Source organism: Bufo gargarizans, chromosome 8, assembly GCF_014858855.1.
Source record: "Bufo gargarizans isolate SCDJY-AF-19 chromosome 8, ASM1485885v1, whole genome shotgun sequence".
Lineage (NCBI taxonomy): Eukaryota > Metazoa > Chordata > Amphibia > Anura > Bufonidae > Bufo > Bufo gargarizans.
Genome location: NC_058087.1, coordinates 117,714,326 through 117,739,471, shown reverse-complemented (window position 1 = coordinate 117,739,471; position 25,146 = coordinate 117,714,326). Strand labels below are relative to the sequence as shown.

At 42.2% G+C, this 25,146-nt stretch overlaps 1 protein-coding gene across 3 annotated transcripts in view; it reads left to right on the top strand.

Annotated features, from left to right (window-relative positions):
* VPS16 (VPS16 core subunit of CORVET and HOPS complexes) overlaps positions 1–25,146 on the top strand; it is a 517,606-nt gene that overhangs the window by 174,620 nt on the left and 317,840 nt on the right. For all 3 annotated transcript variants that reach the window (XM_044302613.1, XM_044302614.1, XM_044302612.1), the window contains exons 9-12: positions 15,923–16,012; positions 17,017–17,111; positions 18,945–19,021; positions 21,023–21,154. In XM_044302613.1, the coding sequence (XP_044158548.1) occupies positions 15,923–16,012; positions 17,017–17,111; positions 18,945–19,021; positions 21,023–21,154 (394 nt within the window). The remainder of the gene's footprint in view (positions 1–15,922; positions 16,013–17,016; positions 17,112–18,944; positions 19,022–21,022; positions 21,155–25,146) is intronic.

Here is a 25,146-nt window from a genome sequence, read left to right as displayed (position 1 = left end):
GAATCATTTGCTTTCAGGGGATTTATTTTGGCTGTATGGGTCTATTGTTTGTAGCTTGAAAATCCAGAACATTTCGATGCGTCTCAATTTCTGATAACGATTGGCGTGAGTGGTAGGAATTTGTTCGATTGGTGTTATAGAGTGGTTTGTATTGTCTTTATTGTGAAGTTAAAGAAAATGTTTGGATACTCCATGCTTAGTGAAGCCATTCATTATGTTCCAGCGATGTTTGATTCTTTCCCTCAGAATTAGGGTAGTGCGGCCTATATACTGTAGTCCACAAGTTCATTCCAATAGGTAAATAATGTAGGATGAGGAACAATTTAAGAAATGTTTGATTTCAAATTGTTCTCTAGTGATGTTGCTTGAGAATTTGGTAACATGAGAGGAGATGTTAAGACAACATTTGCACCGACGGTGTCCGCATGTGTAGTTCCCAAGGAACTGGGGAAATAGAGTTGTGGGAAGTGGTGTGTTCTTTTTTTGGGTCCGTAACCGACTGGGGGAAATTAGGTTTTTGAGAGTTTGGGCACTTCTAAAAGTAATTTGGGGTCTTTGAGATATGTTGTTTTTTTTTTAAAAGGGATCCGCTTGTAAAATAGGCCAATATTTATTGAGGATGTTCCACAGGATACATTATATGTGGTGATAAACGTAGATTTGAATTTTACGGTGGGGTCCTTTTATTTAATTTTTTTGTGGGGGTTCTATTTGCTGCTAATTTTACTGACCAAAGTTCTATGTATTTTTGTCATATTGAATTTTATACAGAGGTTTGTTTTTACTTGGTATCGGTTATGGTGATTTAGCAATTAATACCTCTGTTCATTAGTTATTGTTATCCGAATTTTTGTTATTTGGAGCCTGGGCTACAGTAGCATCCTGACCTCCATGGTAACCGAGCGGAGCCCCAGGCTTACACTGCTGGTGCTCTAATCAGAAGCTGCCACTGCACCATCAATGAGGAGGGGACCCTGTGGCCACTGCCACCAATGAATAATATTGGGGTGCTTGGGTGGGGGGGCGCACTGCGCCACCAATGCTTTTAATTCTTGGGTTGGGGGCGGACTGTGCCACCAATGAAGATAACTCGCCCATTAATTCAAATACATGAGGCGGGTGCTGGCTGCAGAATCATATAGCCGCACCCGACCTCTATGAGTGGTAGCTGGGATCCGCGGCAGTTAACCCCTGCCGCACCTGAGGGGTTAACTGCCGCGGATCGCAGCTGATTGTCATAGAGGTCAGGTGCGGGATATGTGATTCTGCAGTAAGCTCCCGCCTCCTGTTGAATTTGGATGAATGAGTGAGTTAACATCATTGGTGGCGCAGTGGCCTCAGCCCCTCCTCTTCTCCTCTCTCCTCTAATTGGTGGCAGTGGCACAGGGGGAGGGAGACACTGCTTCCTTCTCGTCTGAGCTGCTGAGGAACATGGATCACTCTGACAGCAGAGCGATTCATGTTCGCGATTCATTATCGGTAAGGTTAGATGCTGATATTGATAACTTTGAAAATCCTGAATATCGGACGATAATGTTGGTAAAACCGATGATCCTTACTATATACCCCAAAATTGTACCAACGGAAATGTCAACTCATCAGACAAAAAAGAGCCCCATACAAGACAATCGGACAAAAAATTTAGAAAAATATGGCTCTTGGAAAATGACAACACAAAAACATTATTCTTATTTTTTTTTTTATGCTTTTATTGTGTAATATTAGTAAAAGTTGTATGTGCCCCAAAATAGAACCAATGATGATGACATCTTTTATAAAAATCAGGAAGCATGGCATAATAATAAGAGGGTGTGCATTTCACACGGACACACACTGGGCACAATGCATTGGGCACCGAAATGGCATATCTGTGTGAAAATTGCAGTTTTCACATTGCACCATCTGTTGTGAATCTGTGGGGTCAAAATGTTAACTACAGCCTTTGGTACATACTGTGAGGGCTACGGTTTCCAAAATGGGGTCACTTCTTGGAAGTTTCTTTTTTTATTTCACCTCAGAACCTCTGGAATTGTTAGCCAGTGCTAGATCGCCAATCTAGGTTGCAAATGCACTTGGCCCATACACCAGTTTATGACAACATATGGGGTTGCCATATTCAGGAAGAAATGGTTAACAAATTGTGGGGTCCTTTTTCTCCTGTAACCCCTAAACAAAATCTGGACCTGATGCAACATTTTCTTGTAAAAAAAAAAAAAGTTAGATTTCATTTTCACATTTTCAGTGTTTTTAAATTCTATAAAATGCCTAGTATGTCAAGGCTCTCACTACACCCCTTAAAAATTCATTGTGGGTGTAGTTTCCAAAATGGTCACTTTTTGGTGGTTTCCACTATAGAGGTACCTCAGAGTCTCTAGAAATGCGACATGACTTTTTTTGTATTTTGGTGTCTCACAACCTGGAATTAACATGGATTGTTTGAGGATTTGCATCATTTAATTTACAGAACATGCAACTTTGAAAATGTTATTTTTTTTTTATTGTGACGCAAACAGCAAATAGAACAGAAAAAGTCAATGTGCATAACTATTCACCCCCCTAAAGTCAATACTTTGTAGAGCCACCTTTTGTGGCAATCACAGCTCCAAGTTGTTTTGGATAAGTCTCTATGAGCCTGCCACATCTGGGATTTTTGCCCAATCCTCCTTGCAAAACTGCTCTAGCTCTTTCAAGTTCGATGGTTTGCGCTTGTGAACATCAATCTTTAAGTCTGACCACAGATTTTCTATTGGATTGGCATCTGGGCTTTTACTAGGCCATTCCAACACATTTATATGTTTCCCCTTAAACCACTCAAGTGTTGCTTTAGCAGTGTGTTTGGGGTCATTGACCTGCTGGAAGGTTAACCTCCGTCCTAGCCTCAAATCACGCACAGAGTGGTACAGATTTTGCTCAAGAATATCCCTGTATTTATCACCATTCATCTTTCTCTCAACTCTGACCAGTTTCCCAGTCCCAGCTGCTGAAAAACATCCCCACAGCATGATGCTGCCACCACCATGTTTCACTGTGGGGATGGTGTTCTTTGGGTGATGTGATGTGTTTGCGTCAGACATAGCATTTTCTTTGATGCCGAAAAGTTAAATTTTTGTCTCATCAGACCAGAGCACCTTCCAACATACATTTTGGGAGTCTCCCACGTGCCTTTTCGCATACTCACAATGTGCCTTATTGTTTTTAGCTGAAAGTAATGGCTTTTTTCTGGCCACTCTGCCATAAAGCCCAACTCTATGGAGCGTACAGATTATTGTCGTCCTATGTACAGATACTCCAGTCTCTACTATGGAACTCTGCAGCTCCTCCAGGGTTACCTTAGGTCTCTGTGCTGCCTCTCTGATTAATGCTCTCCTTGCCCGTTCTGTGAGTTTTGGTGGGCGGCCGTCTCTTGGCAGGTTTGCTGTTGTGCCATGTTCTTTCCATTTGGTTATGATAGATTTGATGGTGCTCCTGGGGATCATCAAAGATTTGGATATTTTCTTTTTATATAATTGTCTTTTTATTAAAGCTTTCTTTTGAAATGAAAAACAGCAATTAGTAATGGCATATCTATGTAAGAGTCAACATGGTAAGCACATATATCTTAAACGAGAGGAGGAAAAAAAAAAGACAATAAAAACATTGGGCCACTGCTCAAAAGTGGTCTCCAAGGTATCAAACATATGGAATCTTAATAACATTTAGAGATTTCAATGCAAGTTTACAATGTAGGTCAGTATCTAAGTAAGTTGTTGATGTCTATTGGATGACTAATATCAAATTATTGAGCATATTATTGCTAGCAATCATAGTCATGTCACCCAAGGAGAAGAGACAGACATAGACAATACAGGACACGAGAGGGATGGAGGGAGGAAGGAATGCCGAAAAAGCAACGGTATGGTATTAAGCAAGCGCATCAGTATAGTCGTCCCAGGGCTTCCAAATTTTGTTAAATCGTTCGACTTGATTGGTCATGAGGGCAGTTAAGTATTCCATTCTTCTAACATCTACACTGGTTATAAGGTCGGAGCGAGTAGGCCTGTCTTGTCGTTTCCAAAATCTGGCTACAAGACGTCTAGCCGCTGTTAATATGTGCAATACAAGTAATAGGGTGTATTTCCGCAGGGGAGCAGAAGGCATATTCAACAAATATAGATAAGGCTTCAAGGAAAGCTTAACATCTATTAATTGTAAAAGGATCCCTTGTGTTTCCTTCCAAAATTGATGTATCAGGGGACATTCCCAGAAAATGTGGAACAATAATCCCAGCTCTTTTTTGCATCTCCAACATCTATCTGGTAATTTAGGATCAAAATGTTTTAACAGTTGGGGGGTATGATACCAGAACATCAAAATTTTATAAGAGTTTTCCTTGAATGTGGCTCAAGTAGAAGTTAGAGCTGCCCTCCTCTATATTAGTTTCCATTCACCTTGAGAAATGTTATGCCCCACAAGCGCTTCCCGTTTAGACATGGACCATTGTCTAGGTGGCGTGGAAGGATCCAGAGAGGAGAGTAAAATGTATATATCCGAGATAAGTCCCTTGGTAGAGTCTGAAAGTTTGCACAACTTTTCAAACATCGCTGGTGTAGAAACCTGAGTAGTATTGAATAAACTACTAAACAAGTGCTGTATTTGTAAATGTTGATATCTGGGGTTTTCCGGTAAGTGATATGTGGATGCAAGGGTGTCAAAAGGTCTAATCTTTAAAGTCCTTTAATCCACTATGTCTGCGAAGCAGAATATCCTATTTGAAAACCAAAGCTTAAAAAAAGAGACCTCCATAACTGACTGAAACAGTGGATTAAATATGAAGGATATCATAGATGAGTTGCCAAATGCTAAGGAAAATCTCTGACTACAAGTTTTCCAAACATTATATGTGAGGGACATAGGTCCCAGCAGCTTTGGTATTTGGGTAGTTGGTATCTGAAACCATATTAAAGCATTAGGATATATCGGAGCAATCCATAATTTCTCTAATTCCATCCATCTGAAATATGCAAAGAGGTTCGACCAGGCAGGGATACGCTTTAAATGCTTTGCCCAATAGTATTTAGTAATATCCAGCCCCCCCCCATGCCACCTTGTGATTTAAAGGCTGTAAGGGAGCTACAGGAAATCCTGTGCCTCTTTCCATTCCATATGAATCTAAGGATTGAGGATTGAAGAGCCCTCAGTTTCTCACCTGGTATAGGGACTAGAAGGGTCTCTAACATATATAATAAGGGGTAATATGGACATTTTTATTACTGCTATTGAGTAGTGTTGACTTTATATCCTGATAATTTACCATATTCCTCTAGCAACTTAAATAAATTCGGAAGGGTGATATGGAGGTCCGTCAAAGTAATCATCTGCAAAAAGAGATAGCTTGAAGTCTACATGATTGACTTTTACTCAATGAATATCAGGGTGCAATCTAACAGCAGCTGCTAGAGGCTTAATGCATAATACAAAAAGTAGAGAGGAGAGTGGGCAGCCCTGCCTTGTGCCATTAAAAATATGTATCTTACCGGAATGGGCATGGGTCATTTTGGTGAGATCCATGCCATGAAGATGCAAGCACTCAGTATTTGTGCTGTTAACCCCTTCAGGACCCAGCCATTTTTCACATTACAAGTGTATAGAAGCGATCCGTACCATTGAAATGAATGGGACAGCTTGGGTGTAATAACACCTGCTCACCGCTGCAGATGCAACGGTGAGCAGGTAAACAATAAAGAGGAGGCAGCGCTGGCACGGCGCGCGCCTTCTCTTCAAACAGCTGATCGGAGGGGGTGCCAGGTGTCGGACCCCAGCCGATCTGATATTGATGACCTATCCTGAGGATCGGTCATCAATAAATATAACTTGGACAACCGCTTTAAGGACCAGGCAATTTTTAGCAAATCTGACATGTCACTTTATGTGGTGATAACATTAAAACTCTTTTACGTATGCAGGCCATTATGAGACTGTTTTATTGTCACATATTGTACTTCATGACATTGGTAAATTTGAGTAAAAATATAAAAATAAAAAAAATACAAAATTTACCAAAAAACTTGGGAAATTATCAAATTTCCAACTTTCAATTTCTCTACTTTAGTAATAGATAGTAATACCTCAAAAAATTGTTATTACTTTACATTCCCCATATGTCTACTTCATGTTTGGATCATTTTGGGAATGCCATTTTATTTTTTGGTGATGTTACAAGGCTTTGAAGTTTAGAAGCAAATCTTTTTCCAAAACCCACTTTTTAAGGACCAGTTCAGGACTGAAGTCACTTTGTGAGGCTTACATAATAGAAACCACTCACAAATTACCACATTTTAGAAACTACACTCCTCAAGTTATTCAAAACTGTTTTTACAAACTTTGTTAACCCATTAGGTATTCCACAGCAAAATAGAGGGGTATTTAAAAAAAAAAAATTTGTGCATTTTTATAAAATTGTCCTGTAAAACAGCAAGGGTTAACAGCCAAACAAATCTCAATATTTATTGCCCTGATTCAGCAGTTTGGTCGGAACCTGCAGTATGGGCACAGAAGGAAAGGAGCGCCATATTGTTAACGGAGGGCAGATTTTGCTGGAATGGTTTTCAGGTGCCAATGGTTTTCAGATGCCATGTCCACAGTTTGCGGACCGCAAAAAACGGCACGGTCATGTGCATAAGGCCTAATGGACATGTTGCTAGCACTAAGCAGATCTCTGCAGGATAATATTGCCACACTCATTAACCCTTTGCAGACCTCCATATCAGATTTAGAGGGTAGAATGTCACATGGTGTCTGTTTAGTGGCAGTATATGCCCCAAACAGACACCATCCTACATTGCTCAACAGCCTCTCCAGGAAGGTGGAAAAAGTCAGGCAAGGACAAACCTTATGATCCTTCCTTAGATTCCACCTCCTCCGCAAACAAGCCATCCTGGATGAGAGAGTTTCTCTTATCAAATTACCTATATGATATTTGGAGAATTCTTCACGATAGTGAAAGGGACTACTCTTTCTTCTCAACAGCACATAATTCTATTCCTTCTAAATAGATCGCTAATCCATGCAGCGACAGCGTCCTTGGTAGAAGTGATTACATGGTCAACCATGCAGCCATCACACTCTCCCTACAAGACATGTGCCCTCCTGGACACAGTACCTCCTGGCGCCTAAACCCCTTTCTTTTAGAGTATACCACCTACAAAGAAGAAATCGCTGCCGCTATTCGGGAATACTTTCAATTCAATGAAGGTTCAGTTTCTAACCCTTTTACCCTGTGGAATGCTCACAAAGCCTGCATAAGGGAAATTATTATGAAAATTGGGAGCAAAGCAAAAAAAGAAAGGGAGAGGAAGTTCTTAGAAATAATGTCCAAAATCAAACCCCTAGAAACTCTGAATAAAAGAAATCGCTCTCCTACATGCACCTCACAACTGAAAATCCTGAGACTTCAACTTAAAGAACTCTTTTATTATACAAATATGAACAAAATCTTAGGAAGACCAAGGTGACATATTACTCGCAAGTCAACAAAGCAGGCAAGTTACTTGCACATAAGATTAAAAAGAAAGCAATAAAGTCGAAAATTCCCTTCATCAAAAAACAATCCTCTGGAGCTCAATTATATGACCCAGATAAAATCGCTAATGAATTCAAAGCTTATTATGCATCACTATATAATCTAGAGCAAGCATGTCAAACTCAAAGGCTAACATGGGCCAAAAAAACTAAATTTAAGTTTATGTGGGCCGCATCGAAAAAAAAAAGGGGTTAACTGCCTCTGATCGCAGCTCCCTGTCAGCGGCAGGGTGCCGGCAATGCGATTCTGCTGCCGGCACCCGCCTCCTGTATTGTGTTAAAGACTGACTTTCACTATCGGGCCACACAGAGCGGCGCCCAGCGATGTCTCAGCACTCGCCATTAGTCCTGGGCGCCGCTCCGTTCGCCCGCAGTGCTCCATTACTGTCTCCTGCTCCACATGCTGCTGATTACTATCGGAGCGATGGGAGGAGACATCAGCTTCACTAGTGGGCGTTCCTTCTTCCTGGCTGTAGCGCTGTCCAATCGCAGCGCAGGGAGAAGGAACGCCCACTAGTGAAGCTGATGTCTCCTCCCATCGCTCCGATAGTAATCAGCAGCATGTGGAGCAGGAGAGGAGACAGTAATAGGGCACTGCGGGTGAGCGGAGCGGCGCCCAGGACTAATGGTGAGTGCTGGGACATCGCTGGGCGGCGCTCTGTGTGGGAAATGGGAATAGTCCTATCATTGGTGGCTCAGTGCGCCCGCCCCTCCTCCGCCCCTCTCTCCTCATTGGTGGCGCAGTGCGCCCGCCCCTCCCCCCCCCTCTCTTCTCATTGGTGGCAGTGGCAGCAGCACAGGGGGAGGGAGGACAGCTTCCTTCTCCCTGTGCTGCTGAGAGAACATGAGCGCGCCGATAGCAGCGCGCTCATGTTCAGAGATACTAGACTGCGCAGAAGCGCAGCCCAGTATCGAAAAAACGGAAAACGACAACCGCCATCCTTCAACCACTCCTGGACCACCTCTGACTTTTTTATTTTATCTCCGCCCGCCTCCAGGTAACCAGAGCAATGAATATCTTTGCCGGGCCGCAAAGATATTCATTGCGGGCCGCATGTTTGACACCCATGATCTAGAGGGAGACAATCCCTCCATCCAACCACACCAGACACTGATTGATTAATATTTAGAGTCCCTTCATCTCTCTAAATTGAGGGAATCCCAAATCGAATCTCTAAACTCACCGCTAGACCAAAAAGAAGTCCTAGCAACCATCTGATCCTTACCCTTACAAAAGGCTCCAGGTCCAGACGGGATATCAAATGCATATTATAAAGTCATACGAAGACTTTTTGACTCCTCACTTAACCCATACGTTCCAACAAGCTATAAAGGAAGGGAAATTACCAAAAGAAATGCTAGAAGCCACCATGGTTACTATACCCAAACCTGGCAAAACCCCTGATGCCCCTCAAAACTTTAGTCCCCCTCTGCCAGAATACTAGCTAATTTTACATTATCAGACCCCCTTACCATAACAAATGGAACAAGACAGGGGTGCCCCCTATCCCCCATCATATTTGTCCTATGGATTGAACCATTAGCTCAAGCTATCAGAACACATCCAGACATATCTGGAGTGACCATAGGTAATTGTACACATCACATTTCACTATATACGCGGATGACATAATCTTATCCTTGACTCACCCTAAAAAATCCCTGAGCACGGCTATGGAAATTATTATCGTTTTCGGAGAACTCTCCTTTTATAAACTAAACGGAACTAAATCCCAAATTCTACCCCTTAATGTCCCTTCTGCAGAGGAACAATATCTTAAAACTAGTTTTGCTCTTGACTGGCAGACGCAGCAGATTGATTACTTGGGCCTAAAACTCATCAAATCCATGAAAACCCTGTATAGGCATAACTATATACCATTGCTGGACACCGTAAGATCTGATCTGACATCTATGGCATTGAAATAAATTTTGTGGCTAGGCAGAATAGCTGCCTTTAAGATGATGGTACTACCGAAACTCTTGTACAGGTCCTTCTAAAAAAATTAGTATATTGTGATAAAGTTCATTATTTTCTGTAATGTACTGATAAACATTAGACTTTCATATATTTTAGATTCATTACACACCAACTGAAGTAGTTCAGGCCTTTTATTGTTTTAATATTGATGATTTTGGCATACAGCTCATGAAAACCCCAAATTCCTATCTCAAAAAATTAGCATATCATGAAAAGGTTCTCTAAACGAGCTATTAACCTAATGATCTGAATCAACTAATTAACTCTAAACACCTGCAAAAGATTCCTGAGGCTTTTAAAAACTCCCAGTCTGGTTCATTACTCAAAACCGCAATCATGGGTAAGACTGCCGACCTGACTGCTGTCCAGAAGGCCATCATTGACACCCTCAAGCAAGAGGGTAAGACACAGAAAGAAATTTCTGAACGAATAGGCTGTTCCCAGAGTGCTGTATCAAGGCACCTCAGTGGGAAGTCTGTGGGAAGGAAAAAGTGTGGCAGAAAACGCTGCACAACGAGAAGAGGTGACCGGACCCTGAGGAAGATTGTGGAGAAGGACCGATTCCAGACCTTGGGGGACCTGCGGAAGCAGTGGACTGAGTCTGGAGTAGAAACATCCAGAGCCACCGTGTACAGGCGTGTGCAGGAAATGGGCTACAGGTGCCGCATTCCCCAGGTCAAGCCACTTTTGAACCAGAAACAGCGGCAGAAGCGCCTGACCTGGGCTACAGAGAAGCAGCACTGGACTGTTGCATGTCATTCGGAAATCAAGGTGCCAGAGTCTGGAGGAAGACTGGGGAGAGGGAAATGCCAAAATGCATGAAGTCCAGTGTCAAGTACCCACAGTCAGTGATGGCCTGGGGTGCCATGTCAGCTGCTGGTGTTGGTCTACTGTGTTTTATCAAGGGCAGGGTCAATGCAGCTAGCTATCAGGAGATTTTGGAGCACTTCATGCTTCCATCTGCTGAAAAGCTTTATGGAGATGAAGATTTCATTTTTCAGCACGACCTGGCACCTGCTCACAGTGCCAAAACCACTGGTAAATGGTTTACTGACCATGGTATTACTGTGCTCAATTGGCCTGCCAACTCTCCTGACCTGAACCCCATAGAGAATCTGTGGGATATTGGGAAGAGAAAGTTGAGAGACGCAAGACCCAACACTCTGGATGAGCTTAAGGCCGCTATCGAAGCATCCTGGGCCTCCATAACACCTCAGCAGTGCCACAGGCTGATTGCCTCCATGCCACGCCGCATTGAAGCAGTCATTTCTGCAAAAGGATTCCCGACCAAGTATTGAGTGCATAACTGAACATAATTATTTGAAGGTTGACTTTTTTTGTATTAAAAACACTTTTCTTTTATTGGTCGGATGAAATATGCTAATTTTTTGAGATAGGAAATTTGGGTTTTCATGAGCTGTATGCCAAAATCATCAATATTAAAACAATAAAAGGCTTGAACTACTTCAGTTGGTGTGTAATGAATCTAAAATATATGAAAGTCTAATGTTTATCAGTACATTACAGAAAATAATGAACTTTATCACAATATGCTAATTTTTTTAGAAGGACCTGTATGTCTTCAAAATTCTCCCAATCGTAGTTCCCAAATCCTTTTTTACAAAAGCAACTCAAATGATTAACAACTACACATGGGCAGGTAGGAAACCTAGGGTGTCCGCCTCCCTACTATATAAACAGAGGGCATACGGGGGTGTTGGCCTACCTAATTTACATGGCAACTCAGGTGCAGCAGATGCGGGATTGGTGGGAGGGTGACCTCGGTAAGCAATGGGTTCATATAGAAGCGGCTGCGGTCCCTCAGTCATACTTGAAGTCCCTACTATTGGCATCTCTCCTTCCTTATTTCTCACACAATCAATTACCTTATCTTGTAAACACAACTGTTAAACACTGGAAAGAATTCCACATGACATCAGGAGGTGATTCCATGCCTATTCTGGAACTCCTGCCCCTGGATGCCACTCGTCTTTTTGTTCCTAGCTTCGATTTGAGTGATTGGGTAAAAATGGGCATAACAAAAATGAACCAGATAGTTTCCGGATATAACTTATATTCTTTCCCAACCGTATGCGACAAATACAAAATTCAGACTAAAGAGGTATTCAACTATTTGAGATTAAGACATCTGGTCCATGCAGACCTCCGGGTCTCTGTTGTTCTAAATCAATCCCTTCTGCAGCTATGGTCAATCCCCAGAATGAAGAATCTGGCCCTCAAGCCATATTTTCCCTGGTACCTCTAATCAGTGCTGGAGGGGGTGTCGAAATAGGGGCACTTTATTGCATATAATATGGTCCTGCCCCAAACTTGAGACACTTTGGAAGGAAGTATTTGAGGTTGCCTCTGAACTAGCCGGTTACCCAATGTCCCCATCCCCTTCTTTAGCCCTATTATACCTCGACCTAGGAGACATCCCTTGCAGAAGTAGAGGAATTTTAGCACACTTATTTTTAGCCACAAAATTAGCAATTGCTTCAAACTGGAAGAGTGACACTACTCCTTCATTGTCTGACATACCGCACAGACTCAACTCCACATATACATATGAGAGAACCCGCTAATTCTTATGCAAACATCATGAGAGATCCTTAGATGTATGGGAACAATGGTTCAAATCTAAGTATTGTTCTATTACATAAACTCTGTATGTAAATATGCATAAAAAACAAATAGTGTAATTGAAGACATGAAACTGTACCTTCATTGTAATCTCATATGTTTGTTTATTTACTGTATTTCAGTATTGTATAAATTATATGCTGGTACTGCGCTACCAATAATGCATACTGTAACCTTTCTGAAAACTCAATAAAAATTATTGTTAAAAAAATAAAATAGGTGCGTCTTATGGGGCGAAAAATACGGTAATATTAACAATGTCCAGGGACTATACTGTAATTAGCCTGTTTTTCAATTAAATATGACTATAACCCTCCTCATCCATAGGAATGCACCCATGTTCTAAAGTACAAGGGTGCATTCTTAAGGATGAGAGGGGTTGTAGTCACATTTAATATTAAAACTGTCCAGAGACTAAACTGAAATTGACGTGTTTATACTAAATGTGACCATAACCCCCCTCATCCTTAAGAATACACCCATGTACTGCAGGGCCTTTAGGTGACAGAGCAGGGTATAACACAGGATGACGTAGGCCACTAAAACGTCTTCCTTCCGCCACATCAGCGGCGCTCTGTAGCAACATCGCTCTTAGCCGGGCTGGAGGGAGGGCGTAGGCTTATTGGTGGAGGCGGCAGTTCCCACCTGCGCTCACCACCAATCAGCAGTTTATGTGGGCAGCAGAGGAGAAGGAAAACTGCTCTGCTCTACTTCTCTTCTTTGGAGCGGACCCTGGCAGCAGCTATGAATTAGGGACGTGCGGGCTGGCTGCATTCAGTTTCACTGAATGTTTAACTGCCGCCACCGACCCCACACTTAAAATCGCAGGATCATGAGTAGGCTAAGTAAAAGCTCCTACTATCCTGGAATACTGCTGGCCAGCTTGATTTTCTACACCATCGCTTTATAAGACGCAGACTTTTTCCTCCCACGTCTTATAAAGCGAAAAATACGGTACTAACATTAATAACATTTAAATTTTTTCACCAATGTAGCTGTGTGGGGGCTTGTTTTTTGCTGGAGGGTCTGTAGTTTTTATTGGTATAATTTTGGGGGTACATAGGTCTTTTTGATCACTTTTTTTAACATTTTTTGTGGAGGTGAATTGGGTAAAAATTGCAATTGTGTCTGTGTCTATTGAAATTTTTTATAGGGTTCCTCTTGTGGTAAATTTGATATGATTATTTTAATCTGTGGGTTGATACGGTTATGGCGATACCAAATTTATATATTTTTTTATATTTTACTACTTTTTCAGCATAAAATCAGTTTTGTGTTAAAAATAAATTATATATTTTCCATCGCCATATACTAAAATCCATACCTTTTTTTATTTTTTCACCAATGTAGCTGTGTAGGGGCTTGTTCTTTGCGGGACGGGCTGATGTTTTTATTGGTATAATTTATGGTACATATGACTTTTTTTGATCACTTGTTATTTTTTTTTGTGGCGATGAGGTGACAAAAACAGCAATTCCGTAATTTTATATATTTTTGCATAATTTTTTTACGCCGTTCACTGCGCGGGATTAGTAACCTGATACTTTTATAGATCAGGTCATTACAGATGCGGCGATATCAATTATGTGTATTTATTTATATTTTTTCATTTTTTAATGACCGAAATGAACGGATATGAGAAAAGCCAAGCGTGGACAAGAATAGGACGTTATATTTTTTTTTATCGGGGCCACGGATGCAGACAGCACACAGAGTGCAACCCCATTTAAGTGAATGGGTCCGCATCCGAGCAGCCAAAACGGTGGCTTGGATGCGGACCCAAACAACGGTCGTGTGCATGAGGCCTTTGGACTTTTTCTTTCCGTGTCCGTTACGTCCTTTTTTTTTTTTGCACAGAACCATTCATTTTAATGGGTCCGCAAAAAAAATAAAAGTTACTCCGTGTGCATTCCATTTCCGTATGTCCGTATTTCTGTTCCGCATATAAATTAGAACATGTTGCTGACGCTCTCTGCAGATGTTAGTGGCTCTGTTCCTGAGCCCCTGCCATCAATGCAGGCATAGAGGAGCAGGGGACATCAGGGAAAGGGGGGGGGGGGGGCACTACATTCACTTGGGGGCACAGAAATTCAGTGGCACTGGCGGTACACAGTGGGTCTTACCCGATTTCAAAAACGTCATTTTAACACTGAAGCGCTCCAATTGGTTAGTCTGCAGAGACCACTCTGATTGGTTTCTTGCCGGCTTCCCCGGTGTCTCTGCTCTCCAGCAGAGCAAAGATTCTGGTGCTGTGACACTTTATAGTGTCACAGTCCCGGTAAGCAGATTGGATGTGTACATCCAAATGCACTAAATTACTTGCGATTTGGATGTACAGTTACGTTCAAATGCGTGAACGGGTTAACCCATGGTGGAGTTGTTTATATAAAACAACCCTTTTAACCCCTTCCTGACTCATAACATAATATTAGATCATGGGCAGAAGGGACTAAATGTATTACATCGCTGTGATGGAGAAGGCTCTAAAGCTGTGCTCCGATATCTATGATCCTGATCCAACTGCAGCATTTAAATCTTTTTTTTTTTGTTTGTTTTTTACAGTCTTCACCTGAGTTCATGTGATATTTGTATATAGCAATCTTACAGATGCGGCGAAACCTAATATGTGTACTTTTTTTATTTAGGTTTTACACAATAATTAATTAACAAAAATCATGTTTTAGTGTCTCCATATTCTGAGAGCCCTAGTTTTTTTTATTTTTTGGGTGATTGTCTTTAAGTAGGGTCTCATTTTTTGCAGGATGAGATGCTGGTTAGATTGGTACTATTTTGGGGTGCGTATGACTTCTTGATCGCTTGGTATTACACTTTTTGGGATGTAAGGTGACAAATAAATTGCTTTTTTGACACAGTTTTTGACGGTGTTCATCTGAGGGGTTGTCAGCAGGTTGTTATGGATGTGGCAATAACTAATATGTATGATTTATTTTATTTATTTAAGTTTTACACAATAATATCATTTTTGAAACAAAAAAAAATCATGTTTTGGTGTCGCCATAGTTTCTTTTATTTTATGGGCGATTGTCTTAGGTAGGGTATTTTTTTTTTTCTCCCAGGCTGTGAGCTGTGCGCTGCCATTGGCCAGCGCTGCAGCCTAGGAGAAGGAGACACCGCCTACTATAACTTACAGAGCAAAGATACCGAAGGGCATAACGGGAGAACGGAGCGGCGCCGGGTATAATAGTAAATGCAGTGAGATCCCCGGGCGCCGCTCTCCATGTCAGCGTACTTAGTTCACATTGTTTTTACAGGTGAAAGGTCCTCTTTAAGGCAGATTTATCACATTCCTAGTCTGACTCTATTCCATTCACCCTTTCCTCCCTTTTCTACACTGTTCCTTCAAACCTGATCCCTTTATTCAGCACTCTCCCCCACGTTCCCTGCACCCTAATGCACTTCATATTTGTGCATATACTGACCAGGTGACTGGCTCATGATACTTAATATATTCAACCCTATTTTTGTATTATATTTTTTATATAAAAGATGGCTGGACCATTGAACAAAACAAAAATGTTTTATCTTTTCTGTTATCCCAGTGCCCTAATATATAGTAAGCTCATGACAGGACTTTTCTATGTAATGACTGATTTTGTTTGTATATGTAGACAAGATAGAAATTGCTCCATCTCTACCCTCTGAATTGTATAGTGCTGCAGAAAAAGTGGGAGCTATATAAATAGATGTTATTAGTGTAACAATATTTTTCTTAATTTGTAGGTGCATCAGACCTCGAAGTAAACAAATTGCCGTTGTTGTCCTGTGGGACAAGGTGCTTCTTATTGCTGGACGTGCCAAAGAGAACATTTTGTATCCTTTCAATTTTTTATGTTAAATTCATTTTTTAAAGGAGTTGTCTCATCTCACTATTACTAAGGTGTGATGGGACTAAACCCTGACCACCAGGTGGCTTGGAAACAGTGGAGCAGGCCAGTGCTGGTCTGTTTTAGTAGGTTCCATTGCAGTCCATAGTTGCTACTAAAACAGCAGCTGTTTCCGAGTTGAGGAAACATCATAGCTTGTTGTGCTACAATTTGTCTGTAGCTCCTGTGCACTACAACTCCTCTTTAAAGGAAATCTCTCACCAGTTTAAGGATCCATTCACATTTCCGTATGAATGGTCCAGATCCGTTCCACAATTATGTGGAATGGGTGCGGACCCATTCATTTTCAATGGGGCTGGAAAAGATGTGTACAGTATGCTGTCCGCATCCGCATTTCCAGTCTGCGGCCCTGCAAAAAAATAGAGCATGTCCTATTCTTGTCCGCAGCTGTGGACAAGAATAGGAATCCTCTATATAGTGCCGACGATGTGTGGTGTCAGTGTTTTGCTGACCGCAAAACACTACGAACGTCTGAATGGACCCTTATGCTGCAAGGTTCTAACAGCTCCAGCACATGCCAATGAATCTCCTGATGTTCATGAGCTTATTTATGAGCATTGATATTTGTTTCCAACTGAATCAGCACCAGGTGGGCAGGGCAAACCAGGAACTCATGAATATTGAACAATTTAACAAAATGGCCTGGTCAATTAAAGAAAGTGACCCAGCATTTTGCCAAGAGGGTCTGTTAATTGTTTGTTTTGCACTTAGGCTACTTTTACATGTGCATTACAGCATTCTGGCAGGTCTCCACCAGACCCCATTATAGTTAATGGTACCAACGGGCATTCTAGTAGCATCCGACATGGAACAACCTGCCAGAATAATGTGCCGCAGATCTGAAACTAAGCTCAGTTAGGACAGCATTAAACTGGTGACAGGTTCCTTTTAAGCGATTACATTTTGTTAAACCCTTAACAACCATTACATATTTCCTTTGGATGAGGAAACCTTTATTGTCTCTGAACTTGATGGTGTCAGACTTATTTCTCATTCTACACATGAATTTCTTCATGAAATTCCAAGTATGTATGATATCCGTACATGTTAAGTTGTAAACCTTTGTAGACTTTTTTTTCTTCCAAATCATCTGAAATTTAAAAACAAAAAGTAAAGTGACCATGCCATTTGAGAATGTAGGTAAGTATGCTATGCAGTACATCTTTTATCATTTCCTGCTTTTCAATTGCATTTCCTGAAGTTTCTGCCCTTCCAAGGCTTGCAGAACTTCGTGGTCACCTGCTGTGATTTTTTGGTTACCATTGCACTCTAGCAATGAGGATTTGTCTAGGTTTTTGTTTAATAAAATGTTGATATAATATAGACCAACTGAGGAGGCAAGTCTTAGCCAGGGGCTAGACTTAACAATACTTTCGACCTGATAGAGAGAGGACACAGCAGGGAGGCTCCTGCTTCCAGCCCCTTGTTTCGCAGCCAGACACAGAAGTATAAGACGGAGGATTGGGTCATTGCTGAAATCCTGGGACACTTCGGAAGATTTATTTATACATTTCTAAGTATTAAAGGAGTGTTTTTTTGATATTTTAACTGATGACCTACCTTATGCATAGGTCATCAGTATCTGTGAAAGGTGGGGCACAAACACCCTGGACCCTCGCCGATCAGCTGTTTGAAGAGGCATCTGCCCTCGCAGCAGCGCTATGGCATTTTATCAACAGCTGATCTGTGGGGGTCCTGGTAGGGTTGGGCGATATTCCGGTGTTCACGATATACCGCAGTATTAAAAAAACGGCGATATCGCTGTTTCCTAATTACCGCGGTATTTTGTGACATCATCGAAGTGGTCATGTGCGCTGACCGCTTCTAAATGTGCGTCCGCCCGCCCCTGCACCTTGCATAGCGCTGAGAAGTACAACACATTACTTCCACTCCTTCCTGGCTCCTTCTTGCTCCGCCTCCCTTATTCTAGTCTCCAGACTCCACCCACCATCTGACATCACCATCCGTCACCCACCCATGCCGGTTCTATGTGGCGAGCTCTGTGTGAGTGGTGGGTGTCTCTGGAGAGACTTTTCCTGCGGCTGCCTCGCTCGTGTGCTCTAATGACAAAATTAGAAACGTATTACTTCCCACAGTGCGCCGCCCCCGGCTCTCCCTCCTCCTTGCTCCCATATTCAAATCTCCTCCCACCGACATCTGATGTCAAAATCAGAGCACACAAGCGAGGCAGCCGTGGGAAAAGTATATTGTAAAGTATTATTGTACGTATGGTGGCCTGTGGCCACAAGACTTTATTATAACATCTCCTTGTGGCCCTCGCCCCCTACTGTGTAACGTCTCCTTGTGGCCCCCATACAGTGTAATGTCTCCATGTGGCCCCATACAGTGTAACGTCTCCTTGTGGCCCCCCATACAATAGAACGTCTCCTTGTGGCCCCCCATACAGTAGAACGTCTCCTTGTCGCCCCCCCATACAGTGTAACGTCTCCTTGTGGCCCCCATACAGTATAATGTCTCCTTGTGGCTGCCACCAAACAGTATAACATCTTCTTGTGGCTGCCCCCATACAGTATAACGTCTCCTTGTGGCTGCCCCCATACGGTATAATGTCTCCTTGTGTTTTTTTCTTTTAAACGGGTATTTATCGCAATATATATTGTTATCCCGATAAATTTCTTAATATTGTTATCGTCTAAATATTTTTGGTATCCCCCAACCCTAGTGTTAAACCCCAACCGATCAGATACTGATGACTTATCAAGAGGATAGTTCATCAATTAAAATATCTCTGAAAACCCCTTTAATTGTTATCTAAAAAATAGGAGTTGATGCTATTAAGGTGTAAACAAAAAAAAATTGCTAATATAACAATATTTTATGGGGTTTTGTTTTTTTAGAAGCAACTGAAGACATTTTTAAAATTGCTTCAATGGCCCCAGGTGCACTTTTGATGGAAGCACAAAAGGAATATGAGGTAAATTTCAACTTGAAATCATGCTAATTTGTACTTGCACACTCGTCGTACTGTGGTGGCGGCTCCAAAGACTTTGATGGCAGAGTGAACATACTATGGTCTAAGGCAGGGATGCCCAACCTGGGGCCCTCCAGCTGTTGCAACTCCCAACATTCCCTTATATCTGTAGGCTGTCTGGGCATGCTGGGAGTTGTAGTTTTGCAACAAAAGGAGGGCCGCAGGTTGGGCATCCCTGGTCTAAGGCAATATTTTGATATTAAAGGGGTTATCCCTTGACTAATGTAAAAATTAGAAGTCACATAGTAAATGACAACCTCTTTTTTTAACAAAGCTAGAACCACATTGATCCTGTACCACACATGGATCCAAAGATCTCCCCATTTATATCAAGCTGGCAGCTTAGGGGAGTGTCTTAGCTATCCCTATCACAGCTCAGGAGGCTGTTGAAGAATGAAACTGAGCATGTGCAAGCTTCTTAGTGAGCAGGTCATAGAAATAAAAATAAAAAACAGTAGGTGGTGCTATACAGATACATTTCCTTAAATAACTCAGTGGCTATGCTTAATTTTTAATTACATGCATTTCAAAAGTATTCAGATCCACGTGCTGGTTTGAAAACTGTAGAATATTTTTCGTGGGACAACCCCTTTAAGAATAGCATAGACTGCTGCACTATTCAGCTGCTTACTAATAACATACCAACATATCTATTCTAGTCACCAAAAACCTAAACATATTGGGTATTTATAAGCTAATTGAGTGAGTTTTGTGCATGTAAAGTCACATGAAATTGTGTTATTTTGTTTTTATACTGAAAAAGACCAAAAGTTTGGACACACCTTCTCATTCAAAGAGTTTTCATGCCTATGAAAATTGTAGATTCACACTGAAGGCATCAAAACTATGAATTAACACATGTGGAATTATATACATAACAAAAAAGTGTGAAACAACTGAAAATATGTAATATTCTAGGTTCTTCAAAGTAGCCACCTTTTGCTTTGATTACTGCTTTGCACACTCTTGGCATTCTCTTGATGAGCTTCAAGAGGTAGTCACCTGAAATGGTTTTCACTTCACAGGTGTGCCCTTTCAGGTTTAGTAAGTGGGATTTCTTGCCTTATAAATGGGGTTGGGACCATCAGTTGCGTTGTGGAGAAGTCAGGTGGATACACAGCTGATAGTCCTACTGAATAGACTGTTATAATTTGTATTATGGCAAGAAAAAAGCAGCTAAGTAAAGAAAAATGAGTGGCCATAATTACTTTAAGAAATGAAGGTCAGTCAGTCCGAAAAATTGGGGAAACTTTGAAAGTGTCCCCAAGTGCAGTCACAAAAACCATCAAGCGCTACAAAGAAACTGTCTCACTTGCGGACCGCCCCAGGAAAGGAAGACTAAGAGTCACCTCTGCTGCGGAGGATAAGTTCATTCGAGTCACCAGCCTCAGAAATCGCAGGTTAGCAGCAGCTCAGATTAGAGACCAGGTCAATACCACACAGAGTTCTAGCAGCAGACACCTCTCTAGAACAACTGTTAAGAGGAGACTGTGTGAATCATTTGATTGCTTTTCTCATAGACTCCAAAGCATTAGCATTGGAGTCTATGAGGATTTTACATTATTTCTATGGAGCCCTGCCACAAGCCTGTAAAACAGCCTAGGGCAGCGCTAAAGACTGCCCATTTGTGCCAATGACATCACTTGGCTCACTGCTAGATGAAAGTCTCCACCATGCATACCTATGTGAAGCCCGATACGTCACAGGTAGTAAAGAAAAAGACCTTGCGCTCTGGTAGTAAAGAAAAAGCCAATGGGTGTCAGACCCCTGAGAATAGGTCATCAATATTAAAAGCCTGGAGAACTCCTTTAATGCAGGAATCCAGGTAATTCTGATGGGTTTATGTACTTTTTCTTGCAACTGTATTGTGTACCATGTTAACCACTTCACCAAGAAATAATTAATTTAGTCAGTGCATTTTAAGGATTGCTTATTTTATTTTAGAAAGAAAGCCAGAAGGCTGATGACTACCTTCGTGAGATAAAGGATCAAAACCTGCTTCCTGTAGCTGTAGCAAATTGCATTGAGGCAGCCGGTTATGAACATTCGGCAGAAATGCAAAAATCACTGTTAAGGGTAAGTTTGCACTTTTACTACAGAAAAACTGATCTGTTTGAATATGTACAGTTCTTCATGAATTATCTTGTAGAGCAATCTTCATCGGTAGTAAAGGTGGTCATACTCTTAGAATAGCTGTTAACCCAAAGATCTGATTACCATGTTGGGGAGGGGGTGGAGGGAGGGGCAGAAAACAATAGGCTTGTTAATTAGCTAATTAAAGATGACCTGTCACCCAAAAATACAATGCAATCTGAAAGCACCATGTTATAGAGCAGGAGAAGCTGAGTGGATTCATGTATATACAGGTCCTTCTAAAAAAAAATTGCATATTGTGATAAAGTTCATTATTTTCTGTAATGTACTGATAAACATTAGACTTTCATATATTTTAGATTCATTACACACCAACTGAAGTAGTTCAAGCCTTTTATTGTTTTAATATTGATGATTTTGGCATACAGCTCATGAAAACCCAAATTTCCGATCTAAAAAAATTAGCATATTTCATCCGACCAATAAAAGAAAAGTGTTTTTAATACAAAAAAAGTCAACCTTCAAATAATTATGTTCAGTTATGCACTCAATACTTGGTCGGGAATCCTTTTGCAGAAATCACTGCTTCAATGCGGCGTGGCATGGAGGCAATCAGCCTGTGGCACTGCTGAAGTGTTATGGAGGCCCAGGATGCTTCGATAGCGGCCTTAAGCTCATCCAGAGTGTTGGGTCTTGCGTCTCTCAACTTTCTCTTCCCAATATCCCACAGATTCTCTATGGGGTTCAGGTCAGGAGAGTTGGCAGGCCAATTGAGCACAGTAATACCATGGTCAGTAAACCATTTACCAGTGGTTTTGGCACTGTGAGCAGGTGCCAGGTCGTGCTGAAAAATGAAATCTTCATCTCCATAAAGCTTTTCAGCAGATGGAAGCATGAAGTGCTCCAAAATCTCCTGATAGCTAGCTGCATTGACCCTGCCCTTGATAAAACACAGTGGACCAACACCAGCAGCTGACATGGCGCCCCAGACCATCACTGACTGTGGGTACTTGACACTGGACTTCAGGCATTTTGGTATTTCCCTCTCCCCAGTCTTCCTCCAGACTCTGGCACCTTGATTTCTGAATGACATGCAACAGTCCAGTGCTGCTTCTCTGTAGCCCAGGTCAGGCGCTTCTGCCGCTGTTTCTGGTTCAAAAGTGGCTTGACCTGGGGAATGCGGCACCTGTAGCCCATTTCCTGCACACGCCTGTACACGGTGGCTCTGGATGTTTCTACTCCAGACTCAGTCCACTGCTTCCACAGGTCCCCCAAGGTCTGGAATCGGTCCTTCTCCACAATCTTCCTCAGGGTCCGGTCACCTCTTCTCGTTGTGCAGCGTTTTCTGCCACACTTTTTCCTTCCCACAGACTTCCCACTGAGGTGCCTTGATACAGCACTCTGGGAACAGCCTATTCGTTCAGAAATGTCTTTCTGTGTCTTACCCTCTTGCTTGAGGGTGTCAATGATGGCCTTCTGGACAGCTCGGCAGTCTTACCCATGATTGCGGTTTTGAGTAATGAACCAGGCTGGGAGTTTTTAAAAGCCTCAGGAATCTTTTGTAGGTGTTTAGAGTTAATTAGTTGATTCAGATGATTAGGTTAATAGCTTGTTTAGAGAACCTTTTCATGATATGCTAATTTTTTGACATAGGAATTTTGTGTTTTCATGAGCTGTATGCCAAAATCATCAATATTAAAACAATAAAAGGCTTGAACTACTTCAGTTGGTGTGTAATGAATCTAAAATATATGAAAGTCTAAAGTTTATCAGTACATTACAGAAAATAATGAACTTTATCACAATATGCTAATTTTTTTAGAAGGACCTGTATTTGTAGGAAAAGATTCAGTAAAAGTTGAGAATTTTACATTTATATCTCAGCTTTTTCTACCTTCTGTCAACAGCATCGGTACAGGAGAGAGGTCTTACCAGTGATTGATAGCATTGTGTGTATAAGTGTACATAGAGAGATAGCTGTCAGTCACTAATAACACCTCTCTCCTGTACTGATGGGTATTCACAAAGATATATATCAATCTGCTCAGCTACTCCTGCTCTATAACATGGTACTTTCAGATTGTTCAGCTTTTTTTCGCGACATGTCCTCTTTAAAAAAAACAACACAGCTACAATCCTTTCTCATGTTCTGCATCATAGAAGCCATAGGGACAGCATTCGTAGTATCCAAAAAAATAACTTGAGCTTTGGTAAGGACATTAGGGTAAAATGATATATATATATATATTCTAAGAAGGTACCGGCCAATGATCGCGGCTGTCAGGTTGCTGATTTTTAAAAAAAACCAATCAGAGGCCATATATCAGATCATATTTGTAAATATGATCTGTTATATGGCTGGCCTGCTCCTCTGCTGGTTCTTTTCGTCAGCAGAGGAGCAGGCTACACAGTGAGTACACCAAACACCTCATACTGGCCTCAGATCACCCCCCTGAACCCCTATTAACCCTTTGATCACCCCTTTGATCGCCCCTGTCAATCACTAGTGAAAGGAAAAAAGTGATCAGTGCAAACTGTCACTTTTTTTTTCACTGGTATTGACCGTTAGGTTTTAGGTATAGTTTAGGCCCCTTGGTTAGGTAGTTTAGGGATCAGTTAGCGCCCAGCCCACCGCACCGCAGTCACTGATTCGCTGATTAGCGTATCGCTAATCAGCATTTTTAACTTTTATAGTATCTGGAAGTGATCAAAACTGATCACGGTCAGATCTATAATTGTATTAGTGTCACTTTAGGTTCGCCCTCCACCCAAAACGCAGTGTTTGCCCGATCAGGCCTGATCGGTCGCCCACACGTGCGTTCACCCACGCCCGCCCCACCGCAGTGACAATTATTTTTTTTTTTATCACTGCACATTCACTTTACACGCGCTGCGGCGATAAAAAAAATCAGTTTTGATATTTTTTATCAACCGCAGTGGCCTCCGGTACTTCGCTAGCCTCCCCTTTGTAAGACAGGCTTGCTTTTTTTCTTGGGTAGTCTCAGGGAATACCCCTAAATTTAGTTGCCCACATGTCAAACAGGGGGTATTCTTCTGAAGAGGCCTACAGGCTTCTGACCCAGTCGGATGAGGAATGGGAACCCTCATCTGATGAATCTAGCGGGTCAGAATACGAACCTGTAGAAAGCAGTGGCTCTCTGACCCAAAGTTCGGACGAAGAGGCTGAGGTCCCTGATAGCACCAGGCGTACCCGGCCCCGTGTCGCTAGACCGCAGGTTGCGCAGGATCCGCTTCAAGAGCAGCAGAGTGGGGCTGGTGCTGTCGGATTACGTGGTGAGGCATACACCAGCAGCCCAGCCCTTCCTGGACCTAGTACCAGCACTGCCATAGAACATGGTGAAGTAGCGAGCACCAGAAGGGCAGTTGAAGCTGGTACGGTGGCACATGCAGTAGTGACCCCGTCACAGCCACCGCAAAGACGTGCCCGTAGAGCCCCTAGAATCCCTGAGGTGCTGGCAAACCCTGATTTGCAGTCCCCAACTTCAGCCGCACCTGTAGTTCCCCCTTTCACCGCCCAGTCTGGAGTTCGGGTTGAGACAGCTCAGATCGGTTCAGCCCTGGGATTTTTTGAGCTGTTCTTGACTGCGGAGCTCTTACCCTGGGTTCACACCTGAGCGTTCCGAAAGGAGCGCTCTGTATGCGCGCTTGTACGGGCGTTTACAAGCGCGCATACAGAGACAGCCGTGCACACATTGTCATGCGTTCCCGAATATCTATGTGCGGGAACGCGCGACAAACGCCCAAAAAAAAGCTCAAGCACTTGTTTGAGCGTTGGGCGTTTTACAGCGCGATCGTACGCGCTGTAAAACGCCCAGATGAGAACCATTCCCATAGGAAATCATTGGTTCTTGCCTGTTGTGCGTTTTACAGCGCGTAGGAACGCGCTGTAAAACGTTCAGGTCTGAACCCAGGGTTAGACTTAGTTGTGGCAGAGACAAACCGGTATGCCACAC